At 41.3% G+C, this 21,659-nt stretch overlaps 1 protein-coding gene across 2 annotated transcripts; it reads left to right on the plus strand.

Annotated features, from left to right (window-relative positions):
- The first annotated feature begins 2,308 nt into the window (after positions 1–2,308).
- On the plus strand, positions 2,309–17,274 carry ggt5a (gamma-glutamyltransferase 5a). 2 transcript variants are annotated; one of them, XR_014877247.1, is made up of 11 exons: positions 2,309–3,009; positions 3,084–3,191; positions 10,354–10,531; positions 10,855–11,015; positions 11,191–11,337; positions 11,465–11,595; positions 12,042–12,226; positions 12,330–12,421; positions 12,963–13,027; positions 15,950–16,056; positions 16,229–16,339. XR_014877247.1 is itself a non-coding variant. In XM_085180631.1 (11 exons), the coding sequence occupies exons 1-11, from the start codon at positions 2,997–2,999 to the stop codon at positions 16,556–16,558; spliced, it is 1,371 nt and encodes a 456-aa protein (XP_085036757.1). In that variant the 5' UTR covers positions 2,555–2,996; the 3' UTR covers positions 16,559–17,274. The 2 variants fall into 2 exon arrangements, 1 of the variants encoding a protein (XP_085036757.1); XM_085180631.1 differs by lacking the exon at positions 12,963–13,027 and adding an exon at positions 16,421–17,274 and having other exon boundaries at positions 2,555–3,009.
- Positions 17,275–21,659: the final 4,385 nt, after the last annotated feature.

Raw genomic sequence — 21,659 nt, forward strand, 5'->3', positions numbered from 1 at the left:
ACTGGAGTTATTGGGCTGTTTAATGAATGCATGCATACCAGTGATATCGCGTCACCCCCGTTAACGAACACCTGTGGCTTCAAGCGTAGGCTTAGCCTGTAGGCGTGTAGGAACACACCTAAGCACAAGATCAGTAGCGGCTGGGGTCTACCACACCAGGCAAGACCCCAGGTGCAGGCTGTGTGATCCCAGAAATGACATCTGAGATCTCTGTACAGAAGACTCCAGTCCTACGAACAGTGACAATATGCGGGACACTGAAGCGCCCAGGTCTCTGGTACAGGACCTGGGCTTTTAGGATAAAAGACACAGGGCGAGCGAGGAATATTTTTACATGACAGTGGGAAAAAAAGATTACTTGTATCCTTGTAAATATAACTTGTCAATGATAAAGTCCTGCTTATTCCAGATCTCTTAAAATATGATGCAGATAAATAGTTATTTAGCCCCAATGACAGTCCTAGCCGGTTTGGCGCCCTGGGCGAACACTCCCCAGAGTGACAGTATGCATAGTTTGTAAATGACTAACAAACTGCCAACACAATTCGTCATACAATGAGAATCGGACAAATCAACAATTCACAATGACTAATTAATATTGTGCTGAACACAGTCCAAAAGATTCAGTGTCTACTGTTTACTATCATAGCCAAGTGGCTAACAAGCGCAAACAGAAGTTTTCACTAATTAATGTTATCTTGTTGTATCTGTGTCGTAGTCAGTGCCATCCTCTATGCCGTTGCATTCTGGGGCAGCAGGTTGAGGGTCACAGATGCCAACAGACTAAATAAACTGATCCACATGTTGTGGGGATGGAGCTGGACTCCGTTAGGGTGGTGTCTGAGAGGCAGATGTTGTCCAAGATAAGGACAATCATGGATAATAACTCCCACCCACTCCATGACCTGCTGGCTAGTCACAGGAGAGCGTTCAGTGAGAGACTGAGATGACCAAAAAGCACCACTGACGGACACAGGAAATCATTCCTGCCTGTGGCCATCTCCCTGTACACCTCCTCCATCTGATACACTGTAAACACTGCAACAGTCACACCCTTTTTACACGTGCTCTTTTCTACTCTGGAATATTCTTGCCAATGTTCTTGATACTTATTTAAAATCACCTCTGTTAATTCTTGATATTTATAATTGCGTGATCTGTATATAATAGTGCTATTTCTTAAATGTGTAAAATCTGTAACATAATGTATTGTTTGGCATTTAGTCTGTTACTGTTGCTATTTTTACAATTTTTTCTTGGAGCAACTGTAACGCACATAATTTCCTTAGGGATTAATAAAGTATTCTGATTCTGATTGTTTCAGGATGACCTGCCATTATCCAATCACACATCTGCTTACCTGTATCTTTGCACCCGATGACTTTGAACTTTTCTTGTCCATCTTCCATTGGTTTTAATTTAGCACTCCAGTATGAACACCCATCCCCCAACCTGAGGATCACCACAACATAACCTAACAGACCTACACCTTAGTTCACAGATTCGCTTTGTCTAAGGTTTATTTCTGGGATTTCACACAACCCAGGATTCAAATCATGAGTAGATAATGGGCTTGAATTTACAACATTATGAATGAAATGCGCTCTATTTGGAAGCAGCCGGCCCCCCTCCCCTTTCAACAGGTTGTGTGTGAGATTTTAAATCATCAAACTGTAAGTTTTACATTTTAAAGTGTTATTGATCCCTTTACCCCGAGTCCTAAAGTGTATATTTATTTTCTTACTCTTCTTATTTTTATTGTTTGTTTACTTGCACTGCTGTAACCGGAGCCTCGTCGTCTCGTCTCTCTATAAACTGGACTGTATGTAGCGGAGATGACAATAAAGTTTACTTTGACTTCAGCAGCGAGCAGGCACACTGAGGGCTCTCGCGCTCACTTTTCGTGTATAGATTTGAGAAAAAACATCGGTGTCTGAGCGTCTCATCATGGAAGTGTGCGGTTATGTCCCCCCCTCATTTTATAAAAGTCAAAATTCGGTGTGATCTGTATAAAATCTTCATGCCATTTCCCTATTAAATGATTTATTGGTCAAAACTGAGAAAAAGACGTATTACGTAGAAACTATGATTCTTACAGATGTGGTGTGTATTGTCAACAGACAGTACGGTATAGAGATTAAAATATCATGCCTCGGATCCCATCATTCACTTCAAAGATCCGGACCTAAGAACTGCTTTGTTCCTAAGTGACAAATTACTATTGTTACTGACATCGTCTGTAATGACAACATAGAGGCATATAGGGGAATAATTCCAGTTTCACGGTAAAGCACATAGTAGATGGTCCAACATGTGGATATCACCCTTTGCCTCTTCTAAGCATTAAATTTAAACGCATACTTAGGTTGCAGTAAGCTGCAGTACCAACAGTGATATTTTATTTCAAGCAAACATGAAAAGAAATGTTTAAAGAGATGGGGGTGGCTATAGCTGAGGTAGTAGAGCGGGTCACCTACTAACTGGAAGGAAGGAAGGAAGGAAGGAAGGAAGGATGTATGTATGTATGAATGAATGAATGAATGAATGAAGTTCTTCAGATAGATTTATTCTCTGTCCTTGGACACAATATCTGTATTACAGTCATGCTTTCCAATATGCGGAAATGCCAAAGTTGCACCAATATTTAAACCTACTATCAATTTTAACAGGGCTGATTTCTGTGTCATTTGCTCGCAAGCGTAGTATTCTTGCATCGCTTTCAAACATTTTCTTTCTAAGTTCCCGGAGCCAGATGCTCAGTGGTACTTTTATGAAGTTGGATACTTTGTTTTAAAAGTGACTGCAATAATGGTTTATCCCCGCGAATAGCCGGGACAGGGACATGAACTTCAGCCTGATCTATTTCTCTGAACTGTTTCAGGAACATTCTTCAGAAAGGCGGCTCTGCAGTAGATGCTGCCATCGCTGCGCTGCTGTGCACCTCCATCATCAACCCACAGTGCGCGGGGATCGGAGGCGGGGTCATATTCACTGTGATGGACAGCTCCGGTAACAAGGCACCCTTGCTCCTCTTAGCTCAACCCCGCTGGGGTTTAACGTAATAATATGTAATGTTTTCAAAGGTAAAGTGAAAATCATCAACTCCAGAGAGACTGTCCCCAGAAATGTGAACTCTGACCTGCTTAAGTTGTGTCGTAAAACCACAGAGTGGACCGTGGAGTGGCCTCAAGGTGGGTTGTTTTTCTGCCATAATGCTAATATTTACGATTGTTTAGTCAAATCTGCTCTTGGACTCACCTTTATGACACAGCCTCATTGAACTGGAGAAAAGAAAAAAAGAGATCAAGCAAACCAGAAAAAGAGGTTTGGCTGTCGGCAGTTATTCAAGACAGTGAGTCGGTGTCATATATGACACTATCAGAATAATCTAGCATAAATTAAAACCATGAAACACATGCTCCTTAGTTTCAGAAGCAACCAGAGAGATTGAAGTAGTCAGGTCTTTCTCCAAACAGGTCTTAACAGGTCTTTTTCCAGACTGGTCTTAACAAGTCTTTCTCCAAATTATGCACAAGATGTAACACAAAAGTTCTAAAGGTGTACCTTAGTCTGTAAGACAAACTCAAGATGTGAAGGATCATACCTACTTTTTATCATCTGGGATAGGGCTCTTGTCACCAAAGAAGCGAAGGAAAGAGACAGCATGACAGGTATCCTCCTCCTCACCTCTAACCTCATCTCCTGAAATAAAGTCAGGGCTCTAACACACTAAGGAATGCTTAACCATTATTTAATTACTGTAAGCAGATTAGAGCGCTTCCAACTCCAGGCAGTCAACGAAAAACCAGCTAAACAACAACAGCTGGTTATAAGCTAACATTAAAGCAGGCTTGAGTTTCCTGTTTGTGAAAGTGGGACAAACTGGTGGGATAAACTGGGAAAAAACACTAAAGACAGGATCCTCAGATGAGACAGAGACGGACTGGACACAAAGAAAACATCATCAAGCTCAAAAGCACAAGAAAATAATTTACTCAGGAACAAAACATAAATTATCTTATACCTCTTCAAAGAAATGTATAAAAAAAGTCCAGAGATATTCAAATACTGAGTCAAAATGTTTTTATTTGCCAAAGGATTCTTGCTGCTCCACAGTCCTGGGTCCTTTTTGTCATATCTTTCGTTTCATGATGCATCCGATGTGTTTTTTGGTTTGAACTGCAGGCAGGTCATTTGAACACCCAGGTACTTCTACTGTGAAACCATGCTATTGTAATAGATACAGTATGCGTGGTCTTGCTGATGTCAACTCTGCACCATGCACCATGCACCATGCACTGATGGTGCTTTGCCAGATGTGCAAGCAGCCAATTCCATAGGCAGTAATGTAATCGCCTTCAAATGTTTTGAATTGAGTGTTGATAACAAGCTGCAAAAACAGCAGCACTTGTTAAAGCCCTTTACTGTTTATCCCAGACGATGCAGGATCCACATTTTCTAACAAACAAACAAACAAAAAGATTTGTCTGACATTAGAACAGTTCTCCACTTTGCCTCAGTCCTTTTTAAATGAGCTTTAGTCCACAGAAGACAGCTGCACTTCTGGATCATGTTCATGTATGACTTTCTTTTTTGCATGATAGAGAATTTAAATTTGTGGATGGCACACTGAACCATGAAAAACTAAGCACATGCTTACTGTTGTGGCGAGGTGGTCAGGGGGTGTTATGATTAAAATGCAACAGCGCCACCTAGGGGAATTTCAACTCTAGGAAATATAAAGAGAGTGTGTTTTCAGACTAAACAAAAGAATTACATAGGCTTGAAGAGACACTGCTGAGGCAAATTGGTTCCAGTATTAAAATGCCTTTATTAAATACATTTGTTAAAAGACAAAAAAAGGGTTAATAAGCAATTGCAGCCCAGAGCACAATGAAAGTTGACTGTGGCCTCAATAGTGTCCTAAAGTGTCCTATTATATTACATTTCCACCAAATTATGTGTGTGTTTTAACAGCAAAGAGAAATATAAAATCAATGATTTCTAAACTCAAAATAACCTGTAACCACACAGCTCTTTACATACTTTAGAAGTTAGTCTGTGCAATACTACAAATTTTTGGATTCAAAGATTCAAGAAAGTGTTTATTTTCATGTGTACAGAAGGAATATTATTTCTATGTGCAAAATGAACTTAGTGTGCAAATTGCAGTTGAGGTAGGTCAGCTGTTCAGGTGTCCGACAGCAGTGGAAGAAGGAGTTGTTGAGTCGAGATGTGCTGGATTTCACACTTCTAAACCTTCGTCTCGAGGGCAGAAGTGTGAACAGTCCGTGTTGGGGGTGTGTGGGGTCTTTGAGGATGGAGGCAGCTCTCCTCTGGACTCTGCGATGGTAGATGCTCTGCAGAGAGGGCAGCGGGGTCCTGGTGATCTTCTCCGCAGTTGTTATCACTCTCTGCAGGCGTTTGCGGTCCATAGCAGTAGTGCTGCCGTACCATGCAGTGATGCAGCTGGTCAGGGTCTCCACAATGCAGCTGTAGGAGCTTCCCCAGCCTCCTCAGGAAATACAGCCGCCGCTGAGCCTTCTTGAGCAGCTGTGTGGTGTTCAGTGTCCAGGTGAGGTCTTCACTGATGTGAATGCCCAGGTACCTAAAGCTGCTCACCCTCTCCACTTCACTCTCTTGGATAAACAGCGGCTGGTGAGGTCTCTTCTTCTTCCTCATGTCCACTATCATCTCCTTTGTTTTGTCAGTGTTGAGGGTGAGGTTGTTGTCCTCACACCATGACACCAGACCGGCCACCTCTCTCCTATAAGCCGCTTCGTCCCCTCCAGTGATGCGACTGATCACATCAGTGTTGTCTGTGAACTTCAAAATGATGTTGTCTTTGTTGGAGGCGACACAGTTGTGGGTGTACAGGGTGTAGAGGGTGGGGGTGAGGACACAACCCTGTGGAACTCCAGTGTTTGTGGTAACGCTGACTGAAGTCCTGTTGCCGATCCTGACAGAGGCCTGCCAGTGAAAAAGTTCTGTAGCCAGTCACAGAGGGTGGGGTGCAGGCCGGGTGTAGACAGTTTGTTGATGAGTTTGTGAGGGACGACTGTGTTGAAGGCGGAGCTAAAGTCAGCAAAGAGTACCCTGATGTAGGAGTCATTATTTTCCAGGTGGGAGAGTGAATAGTGAAGGGCAGCAGCGATGGCGTCTGACGTGGACCTGTTGGACAGTAGGCATACTGCAGGGGGTCCAGAGTGTCTGTGATGTTGCTCTGGATGTGTCCTTGGGCAAGACACTTCACCCTACTGGTGGTGGTCAGAGGGCCCGGTGGCGCCAGTGTCCGGCAGCCTCGCCTCTGTCAGTGCGCCCCAGGGTGGCTGTGGTTACAATGTAGCTGCCATCACCAGTGTGTGAATGTGTGGACGACTGGTTGTGTAAAGCGTCTTGGTCTATTGAGACCGCTGGTGGGGGAGAGGGTCAGGTAATCTGGGGGTTCTGGAAGGTCTTGGAGGTCTAGAGGTTCTGGGAGATCTGGGAGGTGTGGAGGATCTGAGAGGTCTGGGGGGTCTCAAAGCAGGTGTAAAGCGGATTGAGATCCTCCAGCAGACCGCCTGCGGAGCTGATGGTGTTGGTGGTGGCCCTATATTCTGTGATGTGCTGCAGGCTTTGCCACATCCGCCTGGGGTCAGCAGAAGAATAGAAGCCATCCAGCTTCTCTCTGTACTGCCTCTTAGCCGCTGTGATGGCTTTACTCAGTCTGTACTTCACAGCTTTGTACTCCATCTCATTGCCTGATCTGAATGCAAGAGAGCGAGTACGCAGCATGTGTCGTACCTGACCGTCGATCCAGGGCTTCAGGTTTGGGAACTTTCTGATTTGTGTAGACAGCTTGCCAGAATGCTGTCCATCTTTCCCATTTTCTGGTCCCCAGGACCAATCTTAACTTTCCTCACAAGTCCATCTTTATCAGTCATTGTTTCTGCTTTGGCTAATCTTCACTCGTTCTGTGGCAGATTATCTGTCTGTGGAGGTGAAGCTGGAAATCTTGTGAGATCTTGTGAGGCCAGAGACACAGGCTGCTGTGGATGCACATGTCCCTGTCCCTTATGTTTTAAATTTATGAGAGAGCAAATTAGTTTAATCTGCCCTTGATCCTGAGATCCCCCCTCCCACCTCTCTTCATTTTTTGTCTGTGAAAAGAGTTTCAGTCAGGTTTCAGAGTTCATCACAGCACAGAAACAGCTTTAGTGAAGGTTACAAATGATCTTCTTATGGCCTCTGACAGTGGACTCATCTCTGTGCTTGTCCTTCTTGACCTTAGTGCAGCATTCGATACTGTTTACCATAATATCCTATTAGAGCGATTAGAACATGCTGTAGGTATTACAGGTATTGCACTGCAGTGGTTTGTATCATATCTATCTAATAGACTCCAATTTGTGCATGTAAATGGAGAGTCCTCTTCACACACTGAGGTTAATTATGGAGTTCCACAGGGTTCGGTGCTAGGACCAATTCTGTTTACATTATACATGCTTCCCCTAGGCAGCATCATTAGAAGACATAGCATACATTTTCACTGCTATGCAGATGACACCCAGCTCTATCTGTCCATGAAGCCAGATAACACACACCAATTAGTTAAACTGCAGGAATGTCTTAAAGACATAAAGACTTGGATGGCCACTAACTTTCTGCTTCTTAACTCAGATAAAACTGAGGTCATTGTACTCGGCGCTGAAAAGCTTAGAAATATGGTATCTAAGCAGATTCTTACTCTGGATGGCATTACCTTGGCCTCCAGTAACACTGTGAGGAACCTTGGAGTCATTTTTGACCAGGATATGTCCTTCAACGCACATATTAAACAAATATGTAAGACTGCGTTCTTCCATTTGCGCAACATCTCTAAAATTAGAAATATCCTGTCTCAGAGTGACGCTGAAAAACTAGTTCATGCATTTATTACTTCCAGGCTGGACGACTGTAATTCATTATTATCAGGATGTCCAAAAAACTCACTGAAAAGCCTTCAGTTAATCCAAAATGCTGCAGCAAGAGTCCTGACAGGGACTAGAAAGAGAGAGCATATTTCTCCTGTTTTGGCTTCCCTTCATTGGCTTCCTGTTAAATCCAGAATTGAATTCAAAATCCTGCTCCTCACATACAATGTCTTAAATAATCAGGCCCCATCTTATCTTAATGACCTTGTAGTACCATATCACCGTATTAGAGCACTTCGCTCTCGCTCTGCAGGCCTACTTGTTGTTCCTAGAGTATTTAAAAGTAGAATGGGAGGGAGAGCCTTCAGTTTTCAGGCCCCTCTTCTGTGGAACCAGCTTCCAGTTTGGATTCGGGAGACAGACACTATCTCTACTTTTAAGATTAGGCTTAAAACTTTCCTTTTTGCTAAAGCATATAGTTAGGGCTGGACCAGGTGACCCTGAATCCTCCCTTAGTTATACTGCAATAGATGTAGGCTGCCGGGGATTCCCATGATGCATTGAGTTTTTCCTTTCCAGTCACCTTTCTCACTCACTATGTATTAACAGACCTCTCTGTATTGAATCATATCTGTTATTAATCTCTGTCTCTCTTCCACAGCATGTCTTTTATCCTGTCTTCCTTCTCTCACCCCAACCAATCACAGCAGATGGCCCCGCCCCTCCCTGAGCCTGGTTCTGCCGGAGGTTTCTTCCTGTTAAAAGGGAGTTTTTCCTTCCCACTGTCGCCAAAGTGCTTGCTCATAGGGGGTCATATGATTGTTGGGCTTTTCTCTGTATCTATGAAGCGCCTTGAGGCGACATTTGTTGTGATTTGGCGCTATATAAATAAAACTGAATTGAATTGAATTATGTTGCTGTCAGCAGAGTATAAAAGACCTTCCTGCATTACTTCCTGTTTGTCTATAGTGTGTTGACTTTGACCTATGGGATGGACAGCAATACGAACTGGGAGTATTTATTATAGCAGTTCACTTGTGGCAGACATAAAATAAATAAATAAAGAAAATAGAAATTAAAATATGTGTGAGATAGATGGATTGAGAAAAGAAAGGGGGCTCCATTTATTTAAAGGGTCCAGAGTTCTGTGCTACAGTCCTGCACACAGGCTGCATAAACAGTAAGAAAAGTAAGTATAAGATGCTAAATGCTTCTTTAAGCCAGAAATAGTGTAAATATGTAAATATAGTGAAATAAACTATTCAATTCAATTCAATTCAATTTTATTTATATAGCGCCAAATCACAACAAATGTCGCCTCAAGGCGCTTCATAGATACAGAGAAAAGCCCAACAATCATATGACCCCCTATGAGCAGCACTTTGGCGACAGTGGGAAGGACAAACTCCCTTTTAACAGGAAGAAACCTCCGGCAGAACCAGGCTCAGGGAGGGGCGGGGCCATCTGCTGCGACCGGTTGGGGTGAGAGAAGGAAGACAGGATAAAAGACATGCTGTGGAAGAGTGACAGAGATTAATAACAGATATGATAAACTAAAAGTAAGTGTTGGATGCAAAATGTTATCTCTAACATAATCAGTTACAAACAGACACGCATTTAAAAATTACTGTGTTTCCCTCTGAAATGGAGCAGAATAGAATAGATTATTTACAAAGCACCAAATTATATCAAATGTCATCTCAGATCATTAAAGGTCAGGACTAGGGATGCAAAGATACCAATTTTTTCAAACCGATACGATACCGATACTTGGATCTGAGTACTTGCCGATACAGAGTACAAAAAACGATACTTCTACCACACACACACACACAAATGCAATGAATTGGAAGACAGGTTTTATTATATTCCCTGCCGATAAAAAATAAAATCTTAATAAAAATGACCACAAAAAAATTTCAAGTGAAAAATAAGCACTTCTGTTAAATTATTGCAGAGTCTCCACACTGTAATTTTACAAAATATCACTGAACTATTGGCACTGTCTCAAGCTTTCAGAATAATAAATAAACACTTCTGTTTGGAATAAAATAAATACAAATTAGGTTTGAGAATAAAATAAACTTTTAAATTATTGCAGAGTGCCCATATTGTACACAAACACACAAAATAATTATTATTAAATAATAATAAAATATAAAAAAATTATAAAATAAATAATAAATAAAATAATAATTGCCCCCTAGTGGCCAATCTAAAAAACTACAACAGAAATGACCAGCCACCCTCTGATTAATGAAATAAGTTGGTATCGGTTCATGGTATCGGTTAACTTTTACGAGTATGAGTACACACACATTTTACAGTATCGGCCCCGATACCCGATACCAGTATTGGTATCGGTGCATCACTAGTCAGGACCTTACAGTTTACTCAAATCACAAGTAAATCTATGAGTGACTTTCCAGCCCTGACTACCCATTATCTATCTAACCAGATAGCAGATGGATTGGGATTCCTGGGGAAATTCGAGGTTATGAAGTGGCACACCGGCTTTATGGGAAGTTGCCGTGGGCCGACCTCTTTAAGCCGACCATCAAATTAGCCAGAGAAGGATTCCCTATTCCTCCCTACCAAGGTCAACACATCCCACGCATTGGTAACACGTCACTACGGTATGAAATACACCCACAATGTGATTTCATAAATACAAATGAATGTTTTAGGCAATCGTGGCTCAAAGAGTTGGCAGTTCGTCTCATAACCGGAAGGTCGCCGGTTCGAGCCCCGGCTCGGACAGTCTCGGTCGTTGTGTCCTTGGGCAAGACACTTCACCTGTCGCCTACTGGTGGTGGCCAGAGGGGCCGATAGCACGATACAACTGTAGCCTTCACCAGTGTGTGAATGGATAGTGGAATTGTAAAGCGCTTTGAGGGCCCCGAAAAAGTGCTATATAAATGCAATCCATTATTATTATTTCACTGTCTTTGTCTTTTAGGGAGTTATATTTAGATAAAAATGGGAACCTGCTTAAGACCGGTGATACTGTGAAATTTGAGAAACTGGCTGACACTTTGGAGATGATCGCAAACGAGGGACCAGATGTGTTTTATAACGGAACAATAGCAAAGAATTTAATCAGTGACATACAGAAAGCAGGTATTATCAGACGGGATTCATTTTTTTGACCATTTTCTATGTTTGCCAGGCACAATGATCTAATTACAAATTAACAAATCGATTCATTCTGTAAAAATCTACCACGATCACTGTGTGCTACACTGTGATCTGTCTGGATCCATTCAAAATCATTTGTTTTAATGTTTTTGCTCAGGAGGAACACTCACACTGGAGGACTTGGCATCGTATCAAGTTAATGTGACTGATGCGTGGAATATTTCTCTGCGAGACTACCGGATGTACTTCCCTCCGCCCCCTGCAGGAGGAGCCATCCTCAGCTTCATCCTCAACATCATGAAAGGTTTTGTTGCTTCTAGCATGTAGAGTTTGTTTCATATAAGAAAATGATCCTTATCAATCTTTACAAATGTGATACACTAAGAAATGATGTTTTAAATAAAAGAAATAACAATTTTTTTTTTTTTTAGGATACGAAATGAAATCAGAACCTAAGACGACTGATGAAAAGATTTTGTTTTATCATCGTTATATTGAAGCTTTAAAATTTGCCAATGGATTAAAGAAACATATCAGAGATCCAAACTTCAGCTCAGATAAAGTAAGTATCTCAAAATTTGCACTTGCTTTGTTGCATATAGTATGATTATATTTAAGTGACTAAATGAGTAAATGCAGCAATACCACATCAGCCTCTGCTCTGCCTGAACCCACTGCTCCACCCCGGCCTGCAGCTCATCCACAAACCACCTCCCACCACAGTCGGTTTATGCACACTGATAATGAGTTGAGGTCTGAAGTTTTTTGTAATATCTCTGAGCATTGCACAGTCAGACTTTCGGTTAATTTGCTGGGGTGAGATTGCGACTTTGCAGGTCGCTAGTTGAAGATGCTTCTGCTGTGTCTGTCACCAGCAGCGTCAGTGATGCCTCAATGATCAAAATTCTGTTAATATTTGGCTGTAAATTGTTAATTTTCTTGATATCAATGTATTTTCTGTAATGTGCTTATATATTTCGTTTGATTAATTCTCTGTATTTCACACAGATGGCAAAGAATTTGACAGAGGATCGCTTTGCCAACCACATACGGAGCTTGATCAGCAGCGACAAGACTCACGATCCCCAGTATTACGGCAAAAACTCGTATCTGGACAGCATCGGCACCACACATGTATCTGTGCTGGCTGAAGATGGATCTGCTGTGTCTGTCACCAGCAGCATCAACGACGAGTCCGTACCTGCATCATTCTGTTTCACTGTTGAAACCAGCTGACTTTTCCACAACAGTGTCACAGGGTTTAGACCTCGTTCATTTAATGTTTACTCTTTACAGATTTGGGTCCAATGTCCTCTCTTCAAGCACTGGAATCATCCTCAACAACCACCTAAATGACTTCTGTTTTAGAGCTGATAACATCGTTCATGGTGAGGGATCAGCAGGATTCCTTCTGAATTTAATATTTATTAACAAATATTCTGGACCTCAGTTCAGATTTGTATAGTGCTAATTCGCAATTTTAATTCATCTTCTAAACTAACGTGTTAAGCGTGGTTAATATAACATATACTTGATAAATATGCATGTTTGTACATGTTAGCACATTGGGGGGCAAATATAAGAGATTTGAAAGAAAAACAACAACACCTCAGGAAACTGCACACCATGAATTATTAGTCTAAGAGTACCAAACAAAAGCACAATTGAGGAAATGAGCGGAGAATTTGCATTTCATAATTCATTATGACGCCTTGTCATCTGACAATTGATGAAAACAATCAACAAAACTGCCAAACTGAAGCACATCATGTAAATTTGGATTAAAATGCCATTTTCCATTTAATGCTATAGCCCACTGAAATGTTTTCAATGTTCAAACAGGCACAGTTGAGCTCTGAGTGACCTTCTACAAACACAAATTACACAAGCTCTCTAAATCTGTCCTGTCTTCCTCACCTCACTCTTCAGCTGGTCACAGCAGACGACTGCTCCTCTGTGAGCCTGGTGCTGTTGGAGGTTTCTTGCTGTTAAAAGTGAGTTTTTCCTTCACACTGTCATCAAGTACCTGCTCATAAGGGGCTCGTCTTATTGTTCAGTTTTGTCTCTACTGAAGTGGGTTAACCTTATAATATAAATGTGCTGTTGTGATTTAACAGTATATGGATATTTATATTCATTTATACTGTATATACTAGAGATGGACCGATCCGATATTACGTATCGGTATCGGTCCGATACTGACGTAAATTACTGGATCGGATATCGGAGAGAAATAAAAAATGTAATCCGATCCATTAAATATCAAAAAAGCACCTCACAAAACTTGCGACACGGCGTAACTCGGCTCATAGAGAATGATAGAGCGGCTGTGTGTATTTGTAGCCTTGCTACCAAACAAGCATTTCATCTCCGAGGAAGTTTTCCCAGAGAGAAGTAAAGCAAGTGTGTAAGTTCATCTCTGAATGTTTGTAAAGCATTCCCGCGTTAAGCTTGACAACTGATATATGGAGCGACTGCCTCTCTCTCTCTCTCTCTCTCTCTCTCTCTCCTGCTGCTACTTCAATCATGAAACTGATCAATGATCAGCTGATCGTCTCTCTTGTTTGTTTTTGGCCCACTTTGCACCAGAAAGAGGAAACCAGCGGCTGAACAACAGCAGCACGTTTAAGCTTGATAATCTGTTGTTAGAATTTATTTAATATTATTTCTACACCAGGATCTTTTTCTACGCAGCTGACGTAACTGTGCAGGGGCGGATCTAGTAAAGTTTAGCCAGGGGGGCCGATAGGGCATTAACAGGGAAAAGGGGGCACAAAGAAATACTTTTCTTTCTTATTCTCATTTAAAATGTCGAGCTTTTAATAAATAATTATCTGAATCTTACACCCAAAGTTTTAATCTGATGTAAAATGAATAGAAGTCCATTACTGTATATAGTAACTGTTAAGTCTAATATACCCTAGTAAGCTATAGTACTTTTTCCTTTGGGAAGATACCATCTGTGCAGTCTGCAGTTCTGTTGAAGAAATATGTTGAATCTATTTAATTATTCTTGAAAAATAATTTATTTCTGTGCATTTCCCCCCCTGCATCAAATTAAATTTGATTACATCGATTAAGCATCATGAGGTGGAGGGTGGTTCCCTATTTTTTATTTTTTTTATGCTGGGAGTTTGCAACCCTATTAGTTAGGTTGCTTAATATTTCTGCTAAGTACTCTTTAAAATACCAGAATAGGGAGGATGGAGCAGGTTTAACTTTATTAGATTGATCAGTATTCATGAACTTTGAAATATTTTGGGTGCAGTGTATTTTTTACATACAGGTGTAACAGAATAGCTTTAGTGTTGTTGTGTATTTAAACTTGAGTATGAACTTATACAAAATGCAGCAAGATATTAAGAAAACAGTTTTATTGATTAAAAAACACTATATCGGATTCATATCGGTATCAGCAGATATCCAAATTTATGATATCGGTATCGGACATAAAAAAGTGGTATCGTGCCATCTCTAGTATATACATAGGGCAGCACGGTGTTGCCTTATAGCAAGAAGGCCCTGAGTTCGCTCCCACCTCCTGTGGGGAGCTTGCATGTTCTCCCCATGTTTGTGTGAGTTCTCTCTGAGTACTCTGGCTTCCTCCCACAGTCCAAAGACATGCAGTTAGTAGGGTTAGGCTAATTGGTGAATCTAAATTGCCCATAGGTGTGAATGTGAATGGTTGAGTGTCTCTCTGTGTTAGCTCTGCATCAGGCTAGCGACCTGCCTCTCACCCTATAATAGCTAGGATAGGCTCCACTGCCCCCGCAATCCAGGTATGAAAATACTGCAAGAAAGTACAGTCACTGATAGGGATGGGTACCGGTGTCCGGTGCCATGATGGCACCGGTTCTGACATAAACGGTAGTAACCAGACCGAAAAGCAGCGCACATTTCGGTGCTTTATTTCGGTGCTTTTTTTTCCTGAGAAGTGATACACTTTAGATTCTAGCCAATCATTTTACGTTTCCGAGGATAGTAGGCGGGGCCAGGTACGTAAGTTCTTTTAGAGCAGAGCTACAGATTAAAAATGCCCAAGGCGAAGCAGTCAAAAGTCTGGCTGTACTTCACAGCAAAATATGCAAACTCAGCAGCCTGCAACAAGTGCTTTAAGCTGATACTGTGACACTGTCAAAGGTAACACCTCGAATCCGATGAAACACCTGGCGACGCATAGCGCTTTTTTTTTAAAGCCGAGAAATGCGCCGTATTTGATAGCTTGCTGCGAGACCTCACACCGTGCACATCTACTGCGGGTGTGGTGCCTGTTATCGGACCCGGAGGCCTGCTAGTGTAGCAGAAATGATGATGCAGCAGCAGCCGTTCTTCTCTGCGTGAGTAGCTTCATGTTGTTCATGTGTAATTTACGTTGAGTAGGCTAACCACGTTATTACATTAATGCATGTAAGGTGAACTAGCAAACACCGTCATAGTTACATGCGGCTGTCTTCTTGTTTGATGGCAGATACTCCCTTCACCCTGGACAAAAAGGCTAAAATGACCAAAGAAAAAGTGGAAAACAGCTAAACATGAGAGCTTTTTGGACAAAGTTTATGTTTTTTCCATTGTTTAAGCTGCTTCCAGCCAAGAGTGATACCATATATGCCCCATAGCTGCAGAAAAGGCTAACATTGTTATCTTTTTACAAAAAAAACAGCTAAACATGAGAGGTTTTTGGACCAATTTTGTGTTCTCCATTCTTTAAGCACCAGTTTGAGCACCGTTTAAGCACCGGCACCGTTTCAAAAGTACCGGTTTGGCACCGGTATCGGATAAAACCTAAACGATACCCATCCCTAGTCACTGATTTGTGTATGAAACATTTGTATGAATGATTTATGCTCAAATATGTGTGTACAGACTGATTTCTGCTTTCTAGTTTTGTCATTCAAGGTCTTTGCTGTATTTCTCAGGGGAGCGGCCTCCCTCCAATACAGCCCCATCTGTGCTGAAGTCTCCATCGAAGACGCTGGTGATTGGAGGGTCTGGTGCTGAAATGATTCCACCGGCAGTGGCCTCGGTATGTATGCACGGTACACACAAAGGTGCCATTACATATTAAATAAAATAAATTTATGTGGACTGATGCTGTCTTTGCTGTTAAAGCTTGCATCACAGTAAGAGGATTCTTCACCCTAATTGATCCTGTAATCATCACATTCTCACCTCATAGATTATTTTTTCTCTCCAAGGCGCTCATGAACCACCTTTGGTTTGGAAAGAGCCTTAAGGAGGCGATTGATACTCTGGTTGTTCTTGTAGACTCTCAAAGTGAAGTAAAACTTGAATCCAAGCTTGAAAAGGTAATTTATTCAGTGTATTTAAATGATAACTTAATAATCTCTACAGGTTTTGTTCCATCTGAGTCTCTCTCCTCTTTGCAGGATGTAGTTGATGGTCTTGAAGCTCTGGGACATAAAGTAGCAAAATTCTACAACACAGTCAACGCTGCGGAAAAGGCGGGCAGCTGTATCTCTGCATGGTCTGATAAAAGGAAAAATGGTGAAGCAGCTGGTTACTGAGACCAAGAGTCAGTGATGTTAGTTATAGAGTATGGCTTTAAGGTTATGATAGCAGAGCTGGACATGATATATTATGTTTAAGTGGAAGCTAGCGAGCTAACTTCCTGCTAACTTCTAACTCTGTAAAATTTCATAAATTCTGTTTTCATGGATGCCTGGATGTTAAACTTAAATGTTACACCTGGTAAAGCAGCAACGCTGATCCTTTTATTAAAGATGAAAGAATTTAGACAGTTTGTAACTCTCAGTGACGCCGCAGTGATCGTTTGACTTTGGGACCCAGAAACGGTTAATGACGTTAGACTTTAAGACCTGATAACTTTTTCAAACTATTTACAGAACACCAATAGGAAAGGATGGTTTTGTTTTTTATAATTTTTGTGCTTTTGAGTGTTTTCCTTAGAAAATGCAGTTTTTACTGTTTCTTCCCTCAGTAAACACAAACAACGATTCAGGAAAAAACATTACATATATTTTTTATCATGACTCTAGTTTTACGTGGCCTTTCAACACACTTTTAACACAAAAGTGAAGACTCAGGGTTGTCTCGGGTTGTTGCTATGTCATCTTAAATTGGTCATGTGATTGGTTTATCATGGCTATTTTTCCTCAGCAAATCAGCAACACTTGTGCGATTGTTTCAGCTTCGACTGTCTGAGTGTTGAAAAATATTATTTAAATCCCAAATTTAATCCAAAATAGTGCAAAGACAGAACTGTAAATCGGCCTTAATTTTATACAGTCAATATGATCTTTTATATTCTTTTATCATAGAATATAAAAAAACAAGGACACAGCTTTCAGGTGAAGCCTGTGTCGATGTTTCTTCAACCTGCATCAGGCCAGCAGGAAGAGACTGACTGCAGAAATCTTTGGTTATATAAAAGATTGTTGGAAACAGAGCTACAGACTTCATGTTCCACTCCACCAGTGAACAATTCATATTTTCAAGTCTCATCAAATTCATGTTTCCTTTGTAAATTTTAGCCCACTGGATTGTCCAGAAGTGAGAGAAAGTAGGGACCACTTTAGGGCAGCCCTAAGTTATCTATCAATTGATTTGTAGCTTAAACAAACAAACAAAACCAAAAAAGTTTGGAGTCCTACAACAGCAGTTACTGTCACAGGCATGTTAGCATTAACAGAGCTAGATCTCACAGACTGTTCGAGCCAAATAGAAAGGTCAGTTTTTTATCTGAATATTATAAACTTTTAAATGCTTTTCAATATTAGTTATTTTTGCACAGTTCATCCTGTTATTGTTTTGCTGTTATAAAGTGTGGGTAATTCTGCTGATGTGCTCAGGGTTAAAGTTAATCAGACAAACAGTTTGTGAAGCAACACTTTTCTTTTTATAGCTGTTTAATGTGTTTTACTGACAGGAATAGATAACCTGGACTTGAGCTGAAAATGTTTTATTTTGCCAGTTTTGTGTACAATAAATTCCTTTCTTCAGTGTTTAATGTCTGCCTTGTTTTCATTGTTGGATTACATCCAAGCTGCCTTTTGGAAATCACGAGTCAGAAACTTTATGTTCTGCAGAACAGACAGAAGCTTATAGAAAACAATTGCTTTCAAAACACACAGGTCACGTAATTCTGACAAAATCTGAAGTTTTGGTGCTCTTCCCTCTAGTTCCAACAGGTGGCGCACCTGCAGCTTCAAGGTTCTGCCAGGCGCCAAAATTCACATTTTTATCAACCGGAGTGATTTGTAATAATTTCATCATTACTGCTTTAATTTATTAAACACACATGTGTAAAAGAAAACAATACCCTCTCTCTGACCTGAATTTGAAGCGTAATCAAATAAATATTATATAGATAAATATCCTACTCTGATAATCCTGTCTTACAGGTTGGAGAACGCAAGATACTGCTGGGTGAGCTCCATTCACTCATATAAGCAGAGACAGAGACACACCGAGCTGCAAACTCATAAAAATACCTCAATAAAAAAATGTCATCCTGACTGTGTACACTATATTTGTACTGTAGATAAGAAAAGCTAGAAAAACACATCCATTAATTTCAGGTGATTGATTTCATAACTAGAGAGAGTGTTGTGTTCTTTGCAGCTTTGTGCTGGGGCAGTGGGTGAAGACAGCCGATGCCAACAGGCTGAACAAACTGATTAAAAAGGCTGGTTCTGTCCTGGGTGTCAGACTGGACCTAGACGAGGTGTCTGAGAGGAGAAGGCTAAAAAGGCTTCTTTGTATCATGGACAAACCCTCCCACCACATGCACGCCTCCATGATGGACCATCAGAGCACACGCAGCAAAAGAATCATTGCCCTGAAATGCAGAACTGACCGGCACAGGAAATCCTTTGTGCCGGTGGCAATAAAACTGTAGAATAGAATAGCCTTTAGAATAGAATAGAATAGAATAGCCTTTATTGTCATTGTACAAAGTACAACGAAATTGGAGTGCCACTCCCTTGGTGCAAAATGCAAAATAAATATAAATGTAAAATATAAAAAGTACAATAAAACAACCGTAGTACTCAGACAATAATAAGTACGATATATACAGGATAGCAGCATAATATAGTGACAATGGCAAGTATGGTTAAGCAGGTTCAATAGTTTTGTGCTTATTTACTACGGTGATAGCTCTGGGAAAGAAGCTATCCCTGAATCTGTTTGTCCTGGTTTTATGTGACCTGTACCGTCGGCCTGACGGTAATAGTTCAAACAGTTGGTTACTGGGGTGAGAGTAGTCCTTAATGATACTGCCAGCTCTGCTGAGGTATCGGGAGTTTGCAATGGCCTCCAGACTGGGCAGAGAGCAGCCAGTGATCTTCTGGGCTGTGTTGATGACCCTCTGCAGTCCTTTCCTGTCTGCAACTGAGCACCCTGCATACCATGTTGTTATGCCGTACGTTAGGATGCTCTCTATGGTGGCTCTATAGAATGTCACCAGCAGCCTCTCCTCCAGGTTGTTCCTCCTGAGCACTCTTAAAAAATGGAGACGCTGCTGGGCCTTTTTTACCACCGCCGTGGTATTTGCAGTCCAGGAGAGATCATCAGAGATCTGCACGCCCAGAAACCTCATGGAGTGTACCCTCTCCACACAGTTCCCGTGAATGTAGAGTGGGGCCGGGTCTGCTCTGCCCTTCCTGAAGTCCAAAATAAGTTCTTTAGTTTTCGTGGTGTTCAGTTGGAGGTTGTTAACTGAACACCACTCAGTCAGTCTGTTAACCTCATCTCTGTAGTCCGACTCATCCCCCCTTGAGATGAGTCCAACCACTGTGGTGTCATCCGCGAACTTTATGATGGTGTTTGAGAGATGGGTAGGGGAGCAGTCGGATGTGTAGAGCGTAAACAAGAGGGGACTCAGAACACATCCTTGTGGAGACCCGGTACTGAGTGTGATGGTGCTGGACAGGTGGGGGCCGAGTCTGACAGACTGTGGTCTATTTGTCAGGAAGTCCTTGATCCAGAGGCAGATGGAGGTGGAGAGTCCCAGGTGAGACAGTTTCTGGACCAGGATCTCCGGGATGATGTGATTGAATGCTGAGCTGAAGTCCAGGAAGAGCATTCTCACAGTTTCCTCGGTGCTCCAGGTGACTCAGCGCAGTGTGGAGCGCTATGGTGATGGCGTCCTCGGTGGATCGATTTGTCCTGTAGGCAAATTGGTGGGGGTCCAGAGTGGAAGGCAGACCGGCCCTGATGTGCTGACAGACCAGTCTCTCAAAGCACTTCATCACTACAGGTGTAAGTGCAACAGGCCTGTAGTCGTTTGGGCTGTCCACAGCAGTCTTCTTAGCGATGGGGATGATGATTGAGGTTTTGAGGCAGGGTGGGACGGTGTTTAATGACAAGGAAAGGTTGAAGATTTTAGTGAAGACTCCGGTCAGTTCGTCAGCACATGCTCTGAGAACCTTTCCATGTATTCCATCAGGAATACATGGAAAGGTTCATACACAACTCCTCCTCACTCTGTAGGTGATTTTCCTGAGGATTAATAACAAAGCTATTCTGTTCCCATTCAGACGGTGCAGTATCACCAACAGTTTTTCATTGAATGTTTGTTTCATCTCTCCATCATACGCTGCTACTCTTTTATCCATTTGCACAATACTGTCACTTTTAGAATCACCTGCACTGATAGCTAAGCTAAGCTATTTATTTTTCAGGATACAGTTATATTGTTACTTGTTACAGTTATTTGATCTTATACTTTGCACTATCCTACTGTATATTACTGTATACTTGTATTCTATTGTACATATTGTATACCTTATTACTCTGCTCCTCTGTCTCTCTTGCTGCACTGAGCATGTGCATGACAAAAGAATTTCAGGTGATCGATTTCGTAACAGTTTTCATAACAGATTCGTTTTTTCTTTTCTTTTTTTTTAAAGAAAATTCTTGCTGATGCTTCTGGTGTGAATATCTGATAAACAACACTGGGCAGGTTTACTATCACCAAAGCTCAGCACTCACAGTAAACATCATGTCACTGTTATGAGATATACAACATTCACAGCAGCATAAGTTTAAAAAAGGTTTCTTCATGTTTCAGAAGTCGCTCAGCAGAGGAGGATTCGAGTCAACATGCATGAAGTGGACTGTTACAACTGATCAGAATTAGTCCATCAAAATTAATACATGTCAACTTTTTATAAAGAAGGAAAACACATTTAGTGTTAAATTGACTAAAAATAAAGCCAAATTCTATTTCAGCTTCTAGCTTTGTTCTACTGTGTGTAGAAAAAGTAAAGCAAACCTGATGACAGGAACTCCCAGAAAATGTAAAAAACCATGTAGAAGTCAACCAAACATCCAAATTTTGAGCACTTTGAGCAAAAAATGAAGCCGACTGAGCTCAAAACCAACTGTAAACCTGTGTGGTTTTTACAGTAAATGTAGTAATGTTACCCAGAGATGTATTTGGGGCTCACTTGTGAGGGATGGCAAGGATTCTTATAAATTATAATAGTATAAATCTATAATAATCCTTATGTGTTAGAGTGTATACTGTTGACTTTAAAGAGTTACTGGTAAAGTTACACTAATCAAAGCCCAAAAGGTTGATTCTGTTCACCTGGACGTAGCGTTTTCAGTGGGAGAAACATTTTTAGCCTGTCTCACCCT

Source organism: Neolamprologus multifasciatus, chromosome 12 (genome assembly GCF_963576455.1).
Source record: "Neolamprologus multifasciatus chromosome 12, fNeoMul1.2, whole genome shotgun sequence".
NCBI lineage: Eukaryota > Metazoa > Chordata > Actinopteri > Cichliformes > Cichlidae > Neolamprologus > Neolamprologus multifasciatus.

Excerpts from the sequence above, each read along its gene's own strand:
- ggt5a (XM_085180631.1), top strand. Across the intron at positions 10,532-10,854 it reads ATTGGTAACACGTCACTACG|GGAGTTATATTTAGATAAAA; the intron begins GTATGAAATACA and ends TTTGTCTTTTAG. Across the intron at positions 11,016-11,190 it reads CAGTGACATACAGAAAGCAG|GAGGAACACTCACACTGGAG; the intron begins GTATTATCAGAC and ends GTTTTTGCTCAG.